The sequence below is a fragment of the Phaethon aethereus genome (genome assembly GCF_964289735.1).
Source record: "Phaethon aethereus genome assembly, chromosome: 18".
NCBI lineage: Eukaryota > Metazoa > Chordata > Aves > Phaethontiformes > Phaethontidae > Phaethon > Phaethon aethereus.
In genome coordinates, this window is record NC_138594.1 from 7,413,680 (window position 1) to 7,431,067 (window position 17,388).

Sequence of the window (17,388 nt, forward strand, 5' to 3'; positions counted from 1 at the left end):
CATTCGAGTCCTGCAGGGCTGTCCTTAACCCTCAGCCGGCACTCGGGAACCTCTCTGATTGATAAGAGCCTCCATAAAAAACCTGCGAGTAAGAGTTCAGGCTTTCTAAATTCAGCGTATCATTAACACGTGACCTTTTCTGCGCTCGTTGAGACGTTGAGGTCTGAATCCCGTGTGGGAGCTGCTGATGTTTATTGGTATGGCATTTGTAGTCCCACCTAAACCCCAGGGGAGGCTGATGGAGCTACCACACATTTCAGGATGCTAGATCCTTTTCAGTCTCAGAGCAAGAGATAGTCCTCATCCCAAAGGGTTATTTTTCACAGATCCCTGGATTTTAAGGCCAAGAGGACTATTGTGATCAAATGGGGTTTTGTAGCACCCAGTTTCCTGGCCAGCCAGCTTGCCAGATGTAGGAATGTTTGAACAGTGGTTGAAATATCCCTCAGCTCTGGTAGCTGTCAGCCTCCTTCAGACCAGGATTTCTATACCTGTTCTCCTACTTACCTGCTTTTTTCCACCACCTCCCTCCCGTTGGATGCTAGGAGAAGGGCAGGTGGCTGCACGCCGCTTGACGGCTGCTCTGCCAAGCTCTGGCACCCTTGCCACCTTTCAGGGGGTCGCTTTCAAATGTTGACTCCCCGGGGCTGATCGGGCTAGATCCACACCTGGGTGGAGAAGTTCTGCAAGCCCAAAGCCTCCCTCTTGCATACAGCAGGACTCTGACGATGTTGTGGTGGCGAGGCTGGCTCTTGGACTTGGCGTGATGCACCTTTTATCCTCTCCCACACATTTCCTAATCAAGTGCCACTCCTCTTGTAGGTCGGGCCCTCAAAGGGCAGTTGGGAGAGTCATTGCCAGGGCACGTCCCTGTTAAGTAAATGGCAGCGGAGCAGAGGGACCGCTTCACCACTGAGTAAATCCAACAGAGCCACAGGTTTGGGTGCCATTTAATTGAGCCAGAATTCCAGGGGTTTAGATAAGCTTTGAAGGGTATTAAAGGCAATTCTGCAGGAATTAACCGGGCTGAACTAGGCTTAAAAATATCTTTGCGAGCTTTAGTGGGAGTCCTGGCAGCATTAAGGAGATAGCTGTGTGCAGAGCAAGAAGCCAGTTTCTGGCTGGCCGTGGGTTGTTTCATCTCCCTGAAGAGTGTTTTTGCCTGGTTTACTGTGGTAAGGCCACCCTCAGAGGCAATTTAGAGCTTATCTGCGGGCTGAACAGGCACTGAAATGTAGATGAAGGCCCTGTCTCTGGTTTTAGGAAGCTTGGGAGGTCCTTGTACATAGAGTCTCCCCAAGCCATTGTCAGCATCTCCAGGAGGACAGGAGATACAGGAGCTTAAACTGACTGATTGCCATCTTACAGCAGCAAAGACATTTCAGAGAAGCCGTGCTGGGCTGAATCCTGTTCTTAGGCCCCTAAAGTCAAAGCCAGAGCACTTCCAGATGGAGTGACTCTTAGTAATGTCATCAGAGGGGTTGCTGAGTGCATTGCCTCACTTCTCCAAAGCCCAGTTAGGGACATCATCTCACCCGCTGGGGCTGCAGAAAGTCCAAGGGGATCCCTTTTAAAAAAAAAGCTTTAAGATCCAGAATAAAAGATGTCAGACTTCGTTGCTGTTACACTTGTTACCTTGCCAGAGTGCCTGCAATCGGTGTGCAAACCCCAGCCCTGTCTGGACTCTTTCAGCCCCTACACGGTGGATTTGGAGCGATACTACCAGACAGAGAACGAAGATGAGAACCCTTTCATCTGCTCCCAGCCCCGGGAGAATGGGATGCGCTACTGCCGGAGTATCCCAACGCGGAGGGAAGAGGGTCTCGAGTGCACCCTGGATTATTATTCCTACAACGACACCACCAACACATCTTGTGTCAATTGGAACCAGTATTACACCAACTGCTCTGCCGGGGAGCACAACCCCTTCAAGGGAGCCATCAACTTTGATAACATTGGCTATGCCTGGATCGCAATATTTCAGGTGAGCCCTGTGTGCAAACTGTCACGAGGTGGGGAACAGCCGGTCATGCCCCCCGACATGTTCCCAGGGGCTGTGTAATCGCACTCCTGGGGGCTATTTTGCATCAGCAAACACTTACAGAGTAGTGCATGGGTGCTTAGAATGTCAGGGATGACACAATTTGATGCCTTCTTCGAAGATGCTTCCATCTCACATGCATGGACAAAACCCCAGCCTCCAAACCCTCTGTGTGTGCAAGAAGACCATTCTGATGGGGAGCAGAGCCTAGAGACTGCTCTTGCCTCTGCAAAATGCAGTAGCAGGCCTTCGGTCCAGCTGGAAAAGAAGGGCTGGATTCAGCCTGGGCTGCTGGCAACATGGCTGTTGGTATTGGTGGGAGCAGGATTTGGCTCCTCAGTGTCTTGTACTGCACCAAGACCAGCTACGGGGTGTCAGAAATGACCCAGCCAGGAGAAATGTTGTTTGTGCAGTTGATGCTGAGCCTTGACGGGTTCATTTTCCCTTCCCGTCTCCACCAGGTCATCACACTGGAAGGCTGGGTGGACATCATGTACTTTGTCATGGACGCACACTCCTTCTACAACTTCATCTACTTCATCCTCCTGATCATTGTGAGTGGTCTTAGGGGAACATGGGGGTCCTCCTGGCATTTGGAGAGGGCAGAGTGGAGTGACCCAGAGGAACAGGGCAGATAATACAGTGAATATAAAAGCTGGTGCCGCGAAGGAGGGGTGGAGACCAGCCTGTGGGAAGACAGGCATTGCATTGCAGCTGCATTTTGTTGCAAACATGAAGGAAAGAAAGAAAGATGCACTTAAGCTATGGTAGATGCACTTCTGTTGCTGCTGCTTCTACTGCTTCTCTCCTTGTGCTCCACGGTCCTCTCCCTTAACTGCCACCCTGACTTTAAGTTTTAAAGCAGGCAAATTTCCCCCAGTCAGGTTTTGAGCTCTGGACGGGGAGGAAGCTGCCCAGAAATTCCCCCATACTGAAGAACCCAGCTGGCTGGGTCCTTGGTGCAGAGGGGACATTTCAGGAAAACAGTCCCAAACTTCAGAGAGCACATTAAGAAAGGAGGGAAGAGATTACTGCCCACAGCCCACCCACGCTTCACAGCATCATCCGAGACCACCCACAAAGTAGCCAACGAAGAATTTCTGTGGGGTGGGCTTCATGAGGGGCTTCATCTATGCAAGCAAAATTGTCTACCGTGACTGGCTGAGCTGGTTATCTAGACTCCCTTTATCGTCAAGGGAGAAAAATAGGTGCTTTAAGGGGGTGATTCATCTCCTCCAAAGGTAGACATCCAAAATAAATTAGATGCATTGCAGACTTGATGTGCCTATTTCTCTCTTGACTCTAAAGGATCATTAGGTGCCTCACTCAGATGTAGCTGAGATAAGTGAGATGAGTCCCTTTCTTGCTGTCGAATTGGACTAAGTCCAGCAAAATAGCTGCACGTCATCCATTAGGCCATTGTGGGGATTTCTGCTCCTCATCAAACCAGGACTCAAACCCTGATGAGAAGGTAGGAGGTCGTTTAGTCCATGATGCTTTTTCTGGTTCATCTATTAGCTTCCGCCCTGCAAAAGAAACAACCCCTTGCTCTCAGCATCCCCAAAGTCAACGGAGAGGAAGGGCAAGCAGTACTTTCCCAGATGCCGTGCGAGTACATTAGCGATGTGTGATAGCCCGGTAGCATGTCAGTAGTTCTCTGTGATCCAGGCTGGGCTCTGCAGAAGGCAGAACTTTGTGAAACCCTGGTTGGAAAAAAAATCCCCAAGCTGTGCGTACAGACTGCTGATGGCCTTGCGTAACAGTCACCCGCAAATCCCGTTAGCAGGGGAAAGGGATCTGCTCGCAAGCTGCCCACACGCTGCCAGAAAAAACGCTCCTATCAGGAAGGCTCAGTGCATTCATCGTAATGCCACTAATTGTGATAATTACAACCGCTGTCTGTGGAGGGAGAGAAACACCATCTTAAAAGAGCAAAAGCTTTTTGTCAAAATAATCTTCTCTCGTCTTTGATCTCTGACGTCGTCTGTGGAGCGCTGGCGTGGGAGGCCCCCGGGCTTGGGGGGTGAGTCAGACCCTCCCTGGTCCTGGCTGGTGGTCCCCACCGGGTGATGCAGGGGATGGGGCTGGCTGGGGTTTGCCCCCGCTCCTTGTGCCGGGGTGCAGGGTGAGGCAGGGCTATGGGGTGGGCACGGTGACCCCGAGGTGGCTGATAGCTCCTGTCCCTGTAGGTGGGCTCCTTCTTCATGATCAACCTCTGCCTGGTGGTGATAGCAACGCAGTTCTCCGAGACGAAGCAGCGCGAGAGCCAGCTGATGAAGGAGCAGCGGGTGCGCTACCTGTCCAACGCCAGCACCCTCGCCAGCTTTTCGGAGCCAGGCAGCTGCTACGATGAACTCCTTAAGTACCTGGTTTACGTTGCCCGTAAAGGCAGTAAGCAGCTTGTGGAGGTCTACCGGGTGGCAGGCGTGAGGATGGGCTTCCTCACCAGCCCTGCGAGCAAGGCAGGGGCCAACCGGCACGCCGGGAAGCGGCGGAGCAGGAAGAGGTCCTCTGTGCACCACCTCATCCACCACCATCACCACCACCACCACCACTATCACCTGGGCAATGGGAACCTGCGGGCACCCCACGCCAGCCCGGAGATCAGCGATGTGGACACCAGCTCGGTCCACAACGGGACCAACCGGCTGATGCTCCCCTCCTCGGCACCAAACGCCCACGGGGCCCCCAGCACCGCTCCCGGCAACACCGAGTCCGTCCACAGCATCTACCACGCCGACTGCCACTTTGAGCCCGTGCGCTGCCGGCCATCCCTCCTGCAGCCAGGCCTTGGCTTGCCAAGTCCGGAGGGGATCCCCAAGAACGTTGTGGGCAGCAAGGTGTACCCCACGGTGCACCCCAGTACCTCCCACGAGATGCTGAAAGAGAAGAGCCTGGGGGAGGTGGCGGCTGGTGCCGGGAGCAGCACCTTGACAAGCCTCAACATCCCGCCCAGGCCGTACAGCACCATGCACAAGCTGCTGGAGACGCAGAGTACGGGTGAGCCGTGGGCTGGACGTTGGTCTGGGGTTGCCATCCAGAAATACGAGCTACGTCCTCATTTCTTTCTCTTTCTGAATCTTTGCAGGGTTCTTTTCAGTCCACGTTACGGAGAAAGGTGATGGCTTTTCAGGTGAGGCCAACATGAATCTTCTGACCTACCTCATGCATCTTATAGCCAAAACCAGGAGAGAGGTTTCAACCTCCCAGACTTCATACTTGCAAGAATCTAAGGGAAATGAATGTTTTTAATGAACCTATTTTCTTTCCCATCCCCATCTCCCCGCCGCCCCCCCCCCCCCCAACTAATTTATTCTGCAATTGCCCGGAACACTCCCCAAATCCCTGCCCTCCCAAAATCAGCCAGAACAGGGCTCCGTAACACTGAGCAGAGCTGGAGCCCAGCCTGGCCACTTCCAAGTGGCCACATCCCTTCCTTCCTAAAATGTGGGGGTTGGAGGTGGCTGCGTTGCCCACCACTTGCTGCAGAGCCTGGGGATGGACACCTTCCAGATCTGAGTTCCAGCACATCCCTGAGCACTGCGTAGCTCCACTCCCCGAGGGACCGGAGGCTCGGGGATGTCGGGTGTCTGCTTTGCAGGAGTGCTCAACAGCAGTTGCAGACTCTGAGTATTAAAAATCTGTCCGGAGTTATTTACTCAGGAAGCCCGTAACAGAGCCAGGTACCAAACGCAGCTTTCCTGGATTGGGGGTTTCATACCTTCACCGCAAGATGCTCTTTCCCCCTCCACATCCTGCGGTTTGGGAGCTCAGACCAATCTAGTCCAAACCCTCTCAGCCTCCGAGAGGCATTTCTGGCCAAGCTTTCCCGGACAGTCGATGCTGCGTCCACTCCACCAGCGTTGACCTTTCTAGCCAGGAGCTGCACAGGGAAGAGACCGAGTCCTGCCCCCAGCCCAGAGCTGCCCAGAGACTAAACACGCAGAGCTGGCTCTGGGATGGTTTAGCGCTGGGTTTTTATTCTCACTGCCGTATGCCGCCGTGCGGGAGTCGGGAGCATGCTTCGCAGATGGCCTCTCCCCTGGCAGCCAGCTGGTGGGATTTTTGGGGAATATCCCGCCGGTATTGTCACCCGGGAGCCACCTGGCAGCTGGGAGCCGCCGTTGGGGACAGCACATGGAGGGGGAAGCTGGTGATTTCGGAGCATCAGCAAACAGCAGGAGCAGGAAGGGCGGCTGCTGGCAGCAGCGCTCCGGCTAATTGCAGCCGGGGCCAGCGCGGGCCAGGGCAGCTGGTTGCCTTCTCCCAGCCGAAATGGCCGGAGGTGTAACAACGAGGCGGGTGAGGGGTCCTGGGCTGGCAGCAGCGTCTGCCTGGGTGCAGCGAAGAGGGCTTTGTAACTGGGGAGAAAGCGCTTGGGGAGCCCGGGTTTTGCCTGGGGCTCTAACCCAGCAGGAGCCCTTTTCCCCGCAGGAGAAGCCTCTTCTGTTGAGGGCAGTGGTTTTGTGCTAACAGGGATGGGGGTTCGCTCCCGTGGCCGCCCGCAGCCCCCCCATCCCAGCTGACGGGCTGCCCTGCCCCGCTGGCATTTCAGGTCCCTGCCAAAGCTCCTGCAAGATCTCCAGCCCCTGCACCAAGCTGGACGGTGGCTCCTGCAACCCCGAGAGCTGCCCTTACTGCCTCAAGGCGCTGGCAAGCGAGGCTGAGCTGACGGATAATGAGACGGCCGACTCGGACAGCGAGGGGGTCTACGAGTTCACGCAGGACGCCCACTACAGCGACCAACGGGACCCACAGCGGGGCAGAGCCCGGACCAAGGGAGCGAGCCAGGTGCTGGCCTTCTGGCACGTGGTGTGTGAGACCTTCCGGAAGATTGTGGACAGCAAATATTTTGGCCGTGGGATCATGGTGGCCATTCTCATCAACACGCTCAGCATGGGGATCGAGTACCACGAGCAGGTGAGCGCTGCCGCAGCGGCTCCCGGCACAGCAGAGATGTGGGAGGTGTTACGGGTCCGAATCCGGCCGCCGGCGGGATGGTTTGGGGCCAGAGGCGTTGGGGTGCTGTAGGAAGGGTCCCAGGAGAGAGCAGGGCTGGCTTTTCTCCTCCGCCCCTGCTTCCAGCTTGCAGGCAGAGGCAGGCAGGAGTCACCTTGGCCGCTACTGGGCTGCGTGAGCTCCCGCATCCCGGCCCCGCCAGGGATGCTCAGCACCCTGCTGTGACCGCCGTCACGTGGGCAGCGCCACGTGTTGCTGGGCCCTGCGGCGCGGGGCCGAGGAGAGGGGACGGCCGTTTGCCGCTGGGGTTGCGCCAGCCGGGCCGCTGCGGGCTCCGGGGTCGGTGCTGCTGCAGGCAGGGAAGTCTATTGAATTTGCGGTCCCTGGAGAGGAGGTAACAAATGCCTTTGCCTCCCTGGTGAACGCTCCGGCAACAGCACGCTGAGTCCAAAACAACCTCATCGCTGGCTGTTCCTCCGCTCGGTTACCCGAGTCCTTGCAGGCCAGGGGCTGCCTCTACTCCAGCCTCTCGCACACGTGTCCCCCGGCAGAGCTTTTCCCTACATACGGTCATTAAGGAGAGGAGTTGCCATGTTGCTCTTGAAATATCTCCATAAGGATGACAAGAGCTCTGCTTCTAGAGAGGCTTTTGTGTGGTCTGGGCTCGTGTAGGTTTTGGGGATGCTGCTGGCGCGCGCCTGGCATGGTGCCCCCGGTCCTGCCGCTGGCGCGGTGTTGCAGGTGCACGCTTCGCTTGGATTTGGGGTGAAGAATTTACGTTTCTTCATAACGTTGCAACACCTTGCTATGTAGCCCTGCCGTGCTCCAGGGCTCCAACGGCTGGTCCGGCACGGTGCTTCTGGCGGGACGCCGCAGCTCTCCCCTCGCAGACAGGCGCGGCCACGCCTGCCCCAGCGCCAGCCTTTGCCGGGAACTGCCTCGCGTCTCAAGTCGCGGCTGGTGACTTTTTTTTTGCACGTTTTGGATTTGCCGAGTCGCTCGCGGTGGCATGCGGAGGCGTCTCTCCCACCGTTCCCAGCGGCAGCGGTGGTGGCTGCAGCCCGGCTCCAGCCTGCCGTGTCCTCCCATGGCATTAATGCCTCAATGGCCGAACGCCAGGGCGATGGGGCTGTGCTAAATGTGTCCCTTCCAGCCAGCGCCTTCTCCCTGACGTCTTAATACAGCCTGGCTGGCTCACCGTTGTTTTCAGTACGCATTAAGCGGCGATGTGCTCTGAGGTCCTGCGGGTTTCACCTTCGTGTGCTGCCCTTGGTGGGAGCTCTGCGGGGAAGCTTGAGTGATTCCACCTTGACTTAATAACATCGGGAGGATCATCTCCTAAGAACCAGGGGGAGACGGCTCAGGAAGCCAATAAACAGTTATATTTGGCTGAAAGGTGAAAGCAGATCCGCTGCGTCTTTGCTGTGATTGTCAAAGCTTGTTGCCCTTTATCAGGAGCATCTTTGGGACATGCTGACGTAGGCTCCCACCATGCCTGTACCAGGGGGACCAACCCACCAGGGATGGGTGGCCCAGCAAGCTCCCATCACCAACCACCCTAAAGGCAACACAGCTCCTTAATTCTTTGGCTCAGGGGAAATAGGGCAGCGGGGTGCTGGCCTCTGCCTGGTGCGTCCCAGCAGGCAGCTGGATGTTCCTTCTTCTGAGGCAGATTCTGAGGTGGTTTTCGGCTAACAGGGTGGAGGGAGCTGATAAGCATGGGGGGACTCCAGACGCTGTGGGTGGTTGCTTTCTTTGATGGTATTTTGAAGCTACTACTGTTACAGATTCCTTTCTCCCAGGCATTTGGAGTGAATAGCAGAGCTTGTTTTTATTAGTTCATCTGCTCAAAGTGGCAGCAGAAAGCAGAGAGGTGTTTTTCTGAAAATTCAGGAGGCTTATAGTCTGCTGTTTCATAATCTGACAGTTATGAGAGCAGGAATTACAGGGGAGAAATGCTGGACCAGGCCTTTCTGCGGAGATTATAAACACTGAAACATGTGATTTCTTTCTTTTAGAAGAGCCTTTCCTAAAAGTGCAAGTGATCAACCTCACCAAATTTATCTTCATTGGCTGATTGTTTGCAATGAAGCGAGGGGGCTTGAGGAGTACGTGACTCCATGACTTTCTATATTAAGCTCTCTTCTTATTTAACGAGTATTTACCTCTTGGGCTTTTCACATGAGGCCACCCTGGGCACACCAGGTTATATTAGGATAAATGCTTTCAGGACATATTTCATGGTGCCATGTCAAAAGTCTTGTGTTGTTTACCAGCACCTTGTCAGAGGGGAGAGGGTGCACTACCAGCTACTGTGTGAGAGGAAGGATGGGCTGGTGGTTACTCTGGGCAGAGGAAGGCTTCTGCCCTCCCATCTGTCCCCAGCAGTGTTGGGTGGGATTCAGCAGCTCTGCGACCGCTACAGCATCCTGGACTTCAAAACATGAGCTCGTCAGCTGAGGTCCTCGTTATAGCCAGGGGAGAGAAGTATGCTCCTCTGGAGGCTTTGCTTCTCACCTTGGGACAGGCATCCTGGAGAGACCTGCTTTTCTCCATGGAAGGTGCCTAGAAGGCTGAAACAGTCTTTCAGTCACTTGCTTAACAGACTCATCAACCAGAGAAGGTCAGGTTGGGATACTTAGGATGAAAGTCATTCTTTGAAGGCACATCAAAATGAGAGGGAGTTTGGAGTGTGTTGAAAATACTGGCCCCCACCTCTCACTGTTTGTTTGCATTAACCCATCAGTCAACCTGGCCAGACTGAGACCCATGGCCAGGGGTGCTGGATGTGCGTAGCAAAGGTAGTTGGTGTCCCCGGGAGTTCATCTCCTGCCTTAGAACCTTCCACCCCGAAGCTCCTCTCCATAGACCACCTTCCACAGTAAAATCATTGTCAGCAAAGAGTTTACCATCATATGGCGGGGGGTTCAGGAGCTGGGTTTCCTCTAAGCTCCTTCTGACATGAGCTTGCTGACCTTCTCACTCAGCATCAGGTTGCTTCCGCGTGGTTCTGCACGTGCGTGAGCCATAGGTACACTTGACCGGGCTTAACTCTGCGTTTTCTGCCCATCCTCCCCACCCCTCCGGCTCCGACTCTTGCCTTTCTCACGACTGCTGGGTCCACTGGGAGGAAAGCAGAGCGGTCCGAGGTGCACGTAACACTCACCATGTCGGTGCTGCTGGGCAGCGGTGTGAAATTTTCCATCAGGGAAATGACAACCAGATTGCTGCGGATTATTAATGGGGCTGCTAAATAGCTTGTTTTTCTACGGAGATGAAGCAAAATGCAGGTAGAAACTATTAGCTTTGGATAGAGGAATATAAAGGTGATTTAAAGGTAGACTCCAGGGGATTTTAAATACACTGTTGAACCAACTGACTGCTTCACCTTAGGGAAGCTGAGGCTGTGCAGCGCTGTGGGTTCAAACGGCTAGGGCTTTGCAAAGGCTTGTTCTACCGTAGAGCAGGAGTAAAATGTGCTGCTAAACCAGAGGGTTTCTGTGCTGCTTTCCCCCCAGCCCTGGCTGTAAGCCAGACTGTGTTCCATAATGTGCTGCTTTTTTTTTTTTTTTTTTTCCCTCCTCTAAATCCGTCCTTGGAGTGAAATGCAAAGGCTTTAGTACAAGGCGTGATGTTGGACTGCTCAGCAGGGGAAAGAATTCGGCAAGGGCTTCCTTGAGGACGGGCTTTGGGGTTTTGTTTTTGTTTTTAAAATCTGGTTCGCATTGAGCTGCCTGGCTGTTCCGATTTTCCTTGTCTGAACTCGCATTGTATGAACTATACCCTACATACTCATTTGTTTAAATAGCGCTTGAATTTCAGCCGCCGTCTCTGCGGTGTTTTGCCATTGTTAACATAACAAGAAAGAGACTGGAGAATCCTGCGTTGGCCTCCCCAGAGCTGCAGTTGGTTCAAATCCATGGCTGGAGCTTGTGGGGACTTGGATCTAGGCTGATCAAAAACTCTGGTGTCTCTGAAGGAAGGAAGAGGAAATTGGTTCAGACCTGTAGAGAAGCTTTTGTTAATTTTTAAAAGCAAACTGTAGCGATGACAAGGGTGAATGACTCTCTGAGACAGCACCCAAGGAGAAAAGCTCATCCTCCATGGGAGGCGATTCTTCAAAGAAGGGGGAGGACGTCCCCAGGAGGATGACCGGTGGAGTACCCCCAGCTACAGCAAGGTGTTGTAGGAATCCACAAAGCCACAGTGCCCCAAACCCAGGTGCTGACTCCCTCTGCAGAAGGCAGGAGCAGCCTAAGCCCGGGGTATTATCTCAAGCTGAATTCCTAGTGCATCCCGCTGCAGGGGCCCGGAGCGTACGTGGTACAGATGATGTAAAGTTGTCACAGGTAACGTTACGATCTAATAGCCACTGCGGCATGGAAATATCAACCATCTGTGCCAAGGCGTCAAAGGGAAGCTTGCTGGCAAAATGCATTAAAATGTCTATTTATGTAAACAGTTGAGGCTGGAGAACATGGGAGTCGTTATAATCAGTGTCAGAGGACATGAAATTTTCAGGTATCCAGGATAATCGAGAGGGGAGGTGAAGGGTTAGAAAACCTGCTGGCGTGGAGGAACCATTAGGCTCCAGGTTCAAGCATTAATAATACTCACCCAAATGGTATTTATGTACTTCTGCTTCTGCCTGAGTTCAGTGTGCAGGGAAGGTGGTAACTGAAAATTATTAGCTGTCGTGACACCCACCGATTGATTTCTCCGTGTGGGAGGAAAATTTGATTGCTCCCTGGAGAAGTGGTGTGATGGAGCTGGGCAGTGGGACTTTGGCAGGCTGGTGCCCCAGGTCTTGGGGTGCTTGAGTCTGTGCTGGTGTCCAAAGCGCTGGGCACGTCTGCATCCATTTGTGAGTGCTGCCTCAGGAAATAAGTATGTCTTGGGGATCAGAAGCACTTTGCTCACAGGACTTGGTGGTCAAGAGCATCCTAATCTCCACCAGTTTCAAGCCAAGTTGAACATTTTGCTGCTGGCCACAGGAGTGGTGGAGGGCAGCTACAGATCTGTCAGGCATACAGACGTTTCTCCTTTGACGTCCCTACGTGCCAAAATGAGAATTTGCCAAGTGCTCGTTCGCCTCCCGAGGAGGCTGTGGAGGATCCGGGGCTGAGCTGCAGCTCGCAGGGCGCGTGCTGCCCGGCTTGCCCTTGTCTGGCTGCATAGCGCGGTCGTGGGCAACACCGTGTCCCCTCCAGCCTCCACAGCTCCACGTCAGGTCCATCCAGGACATCTACATTTTAGCTTCTTGTGTGGATTTCTGTCAGGCGTCCAGGTCAGGAAGGAATGGAATCCTTTTTTTAGTAAAATATTTTTGGTATCTCTTGCACGTCTTTTGAATTGTTTCCTGTGAGCGCAGGGACTCAAAGACCTGTCCCACATCCAGGCAGCGGCGGGTGCTGCACCAGAGGCTCTCTGCATCACACACCGACGCAAACTGGTGCTGTACCCCCTTAGCCCTGCACCCCGGGCCGCTTTACTCCAACCGTGTGGCCTTAGTAGTACAGCCTGACTTTTCTCTGTGGTGAAATTTCTAATTTGATGCTTCCCCGTATGAATCCGATTCATTAGGCTTTGATTCGGGAAAGCACTTACGCATGTGTGTGCAGCCCTTAAATCAAGGAGACAGCCTTTCCCCGGACAACCTCCCTCTGCCCCAGGCTCTTCCCAGGAGCTCGCAAGGTCTCACGTTCATGCACCGTCTTCTCTTCCTTAGAGATATCTCCGCTTCCACTTTGGTGCATATCCCACGTCTATTTAACTCCATTACACATCTCTCCAGCCCTGTGCCAGCTACTCTTAGCCAAGCGATCAAAGCTTTGGCAGCGCGGCGAGGCTTTCCCTCCCTCGGCGCCTGCTGGCTTTGCCCAATGCGGGGCTGGTAGCTGGCGTCAACTTAATTTCTCAGTGCTACAGCTGCACAGGGCACTCCCACGGTAGGAAGATGAGCTGCCCTATAGATTTGCACGTGCTGTATTCAATTAGCTCTTGCTTAAGCAGAAATTACTCTTATTAACGGTTTGTTGTTGGAGACTGGAGGAGTCAAGTCAACGCTAATGGAAGTCATCAGAGCTGTTAATCACTAGGATCGCTGACTTCAAAACCAGCTCTCTGTTTGTTACTGGGGGTAATTCTTTTTATGGATCTTGGGGGTTCTTCCGCTCCTCAGTGATTTGAAGGGTTTATGAGGTCTTGTAGGAACTCGCGTGTTCTAGTTGATGTTCACGAAGCTCTTCTAGAATGCCATGCAGAATACAGGGGTGCCATGGCCTTCAGAGTCATTAAAAATATGGGCTGTGCCTGTACAGCAGACTTTATCTTGGTTCTGGAGACTGAATGATTTGAAAATTAAATGAGTTTTCATGCACCTGGAAAGTGTATGGGTTTTTTATCAGATAATTCAGTTTTCTGCATGCTTCAGGGGTGAGCCTATGTGGATTCCTTGACATCTACTAAAGTTTTCTTCAGCTCCCTGGATGGGGAGCTGTAACTGTCAATCCTTTCCTGTTAATTTAGTTCAGAAGCTGGAAATACGGGGGCTGCCTTAGATCCTATCATTACAGCTGTTGTTTCAGGTGCCATCATACCCTCATGTTATCTCTGCTCAGGCAGAGTTGAGACGAGACTCCGGCTCAGTGAAATGGGAAAATGATGTGTGCTTTCAAAACTTGCTTCATCCCTGTGCAGATTAAAAATCGCTGCTCTCTGCAGATAGCCGTGCGTTTCGCTCTGCTCCTTCTTTGATTATTGTGTGGTTGTTCCCCTTGGGTGGGAGCCAGCAAACGCAGCTAGATCTTCTGGAGCATCCTCAGCTTGCACCAGCAAATGATTTCGTCTGTAAGCGCTCCTGATTGCTGATTGTTGGTGATTTCCCAGGGATCGGTCCATTTTTTTCCCCAGTTCTCTCAGGTAGAGGTTGGTCCCAATGCTGGTGGTGACCATGACTCTGCCTTGCTGCCACCCGTGTCCTCGCAGAGCCCCTTCCCATCCTGCTCAGCCCCCAGTGGGAGTGGAAACAGGAGCCGAACGCTTTTTCCCTCGTCTCTGCTGGATTTCATCTCTTTGTTATAATTGTTTTTTTTGCTGACGTTGGGAAACGACCAGCTTTTCCCCCGTGGATGTCTCTCAGCATTTGAGATAGTGTTACCAGTATCAGAAACCCGGGTTCAGCAGAACTGTGCGGGAGCCATACAGAGACAGCCTCTTTCTTTCTCTTTTTTTATTTCTTCCCTCCCCCTGGTACCTTCTCAAGTACTAATGGGGAGATAAGTTTCAAACTTGGTTTAGATTAACTAGAAATAGAGGGCTTTAAATCTCAAGTACTTACAAGGTGTGACCAAGCGGAAATGCAGCTTTTGTTCAGCTTAAGCTCCTTTGAAACCTGGGCAGAGGGATGAGCCAGTTCATGTTTTTCTTGCATTTTCTGGGATAATATTAATCCAGAAATCTCAAGCTGAGAGAGATAAGGAATTCAGGCAAGAATATCTGCTGTGCCTCCCAAGAGTGGTAAAGAGAGCCCAGCCCCACGACTTGGGGAGGAGAGCATGGTCTGCGGGTCCTGTTTATGGTCCTGGGCAGGGATAGTTCATGGCAGGTCCCTTCAGGGTTCATTGATGAGGTCCTCCATCAAGCTTGGAGCTCATCCCCTCATTTGCACCCTGGGCTCAGGGTGGACAAGAGGCAGAGGTGCACGGGGACACAGCCCCGTACAGGCAGGCTGTAGGTCGGGGCGGTGTGGGACTAATGTGGGTGCGATGAGGGCAGGGCATGGAGAAGGCTTGTTGGTTGACTGAGGACACAGCCATGAGCTATAAATGATGGGGAATCGGGCGTGGGAGAGGGCAAAAAAAGGAGATCAGGGAATTTGGTTGTTGGCCATGGTTGCTCAACAAGGATGTGGTGGAGAGGAAGGTCTTGCACCAGAAAGTGCCATGTCAGTGGGAATTAGCTCCTTTGTTCTGCAGGTGTGTGGTGGGAAGGGACATTTGTTAACTGGAACGGGGAAGAACGGATGGCAGGTGGGGAGATTAGCAGCGGTGGTGGAAGGGGAGTCCCTCCTGTGCAGACAGCCCTGATTTCTCTGAAATGAAAGCTGCTTTCCTCCCTTTCTCACAGCATTACTTGCCGTGGCATGAAATACTCAGCCTCCATTCAGCCCATAACAAAATCCTCCTTTCCCGTGTGGTGATGGGATGAAAGCGGACTTGTTCGCTTGTCTGTCAAAGTCATTTGCTTTTAATAAATGCCTCGAAATCCTGAACTTCCCAGCAGTCCTCCTCCAGCCCACCGAGCAGCGAGCACGCTGCCCTTTCTGTGTCTCCAGCCCCAGGAGGAGCAGAGCAAAAATCGCTGCAACCCTGCTACTTTCTGAATTGTTTTCTTCAACCAATTTAGCAAAGGATGAGTAGAGAAAACCTGTCAGTCTATCGGGCCCTGATTAAACACAGCTCAGGTTCATGCTGCTGGACCCAGGACAAGAGCTAAAGCCTGATGCCTTGTTAAGGAGCCCCAAAGACAATTAATGTCATTGCTGAAAATACGTGTGGATTGAGTTTCTATTTATAAAGTAGCAAGCGGCTCTGGAGCTAAGGGGAGCCGTATCTACCAAAGGGAACGAAAGGGGGGTTTCAGGTGGCCGTGGCTCAGCGGGTGCACCAAAGCAGGGGACTAATGTGGGTGCGATGAGAGCAGGGCATGGAGAAGGCTTGTTGGTTGACTGAGGACACAACCATGAGCTATAAATGGCGGGGAATCGGGCGTGGGAGAGGGCAAAAAAAGGGCATCTCATTTTGTTAATTAATAGCTGCTTCCGTGTATCAGAATTTCCTGCTTTTTGCCCCAGGACTCATGGTCTGGCTCCTGTTTCGAGCTGGACCCAGTGCGTGCCTGCACCCATGCGGAGGGTGGAGAGGGTCGTAATGGAGAGGTGTCAGGCTGAAAATCGCGTCTTTGCGTGACCTGTTTGATTTTTTTTCTTATGTATATATTAAAATTCTGCAAGTGATGAGTCAGTAAAATGTTGTTGGTGTTTCCTGTGAAATAGCTGAGGTCGGTATTTTCTTTCTGTGTTATTTTTCCTTAGTTGCCATGGTAATGATTTCAGAAGGGTTTTATTCTGCAGCCGTTTGAATGGGTTAGAAGTTTTCATGGTCTTCTGGATCCGCTGGCAGAAGCAGAGCCCTCGGAATCAGGAGGGATCTGCCTCCTGGCCAGTCGCTCCATCCCTCCCACTGTGACATGGCGAGACAGAGTGTTTCTTCTCTTTTATTTTATTGTTAGCAAGATAGAGAGGAAGGACCCTGGGGTGCTTCTGCTCTTTCGTGCTGACATCCCCAGGGGCAGGGGCTGGGCGAGACGGGGCTTGGCCGCAGCCCAGAGCTCACTGCTTGGGCAAGGGGGAAATGGGGATGGACGGGTCCGTGCCAGACGCGCCCACGGCGCTGGGCGCAGGTCTGCTGCTGGGGAAGAGCCAGTGCCGTGCCCGTGCCTCACGCAGGTCACGGCTGGAGGACGGCAGGAGTAGAAACCTCGTAAGCTCCATGCACCATCTGCCAGGCGCCTGGTTGCACTTCATCACGCAGCAGGGCTCGTCTTTCAGGCACTGGGGAACGCAGCCCCCGGGGCTGGCGCTTCCAACGCCGCCAGCCCCTCTCCTCACCTTTTCCCCCAGCTCGTTGCCTGCAGCCTCGCCGGCTCAGCGGACTCCGCGGAGCCCCGTGCGCAGGAAGGAGCGGCGCGCGCCACCGACTCGTGCCCCGGGAGAAGCGGGGCACGTCCCTCCTGCCGTCGGAAACCTCGCTCGTGAGCTTCTGCTCCCTTTAAAAAATAAAATAAAACGAAACAACAAAAGAAATGCGTTACAGCGTATTTCCGAATGCTGAAAAAGGGCAAGGCGCTGGTCCAGCTCCGAGATACCCCTCGAGGCAACGTTTAGCACCCGGGGACATCTTCCCTTGCCTCCTCCTGTGCCACACGGCAGTGCCCGCGTGCTGCCCGCTCCTGTTTTACGTGCTGCCAGGGCTTGTCAATGCGCTGTTCGGTACATCAACAAATCGACGCTACACAAACAGAGAGCTAACAGGGAATGATGTGTCCAGGACAGCACGTCTGCGTGTCCGGCAAGGCGAGGTGTCCTGGAAACCAAATTCAGTATTTACCTAAGACTCGTCAGAAGAACTGGTGCTTCGTGCCACAGCTGAATCCCGCTTGTATCTCGCTCTTTCTGGGCGTTGCTCATTTAATCATAGGATGCTTTCCTCTTAATTAGTCACTGCTGCTGCTGATGAGAGAATTAGCACACTCTTCTTTAAACGGAGAAGCTGAGGCTGCGGCAGATGTGCTGCAATTGGGGTGGTGGGCAGGAGGCTTTGTGCTCT

General features: G+C 53.3%; 1 protein-coding gene across 1 annotated transcript in view; it reads left to right on the forward strand.

Annotated features, from left to right (window-relative positions):
• Positions 1–17,388, forward strand: part of CACNA1G (calcium voltage-gated channel subunit alpha1 G) — a 146,618-nt gene that overhangs the window by 60,250 nt on the left and 68,980 nt on the right. The window contains exons 6-9 of the mRNA XM_082008204.1: positions 1,693–1,984; positions 2,503–2,595; positions 4,231–5,041; positions 6,597–6,961. Coding sequence (XP_081864330.1) covers positions 1,693–1,984; positions 2,503–2,595; positions 4,231–5,041; positions 6,597–6,961 — 1,561 coding nt within the window. The remainder of the gene's footprint in view (positions 1–1,692; positions 1,985–2,502; positions 2,596–4,230; positions 5,042–6,596; positions 6,962–17,388) is intronic.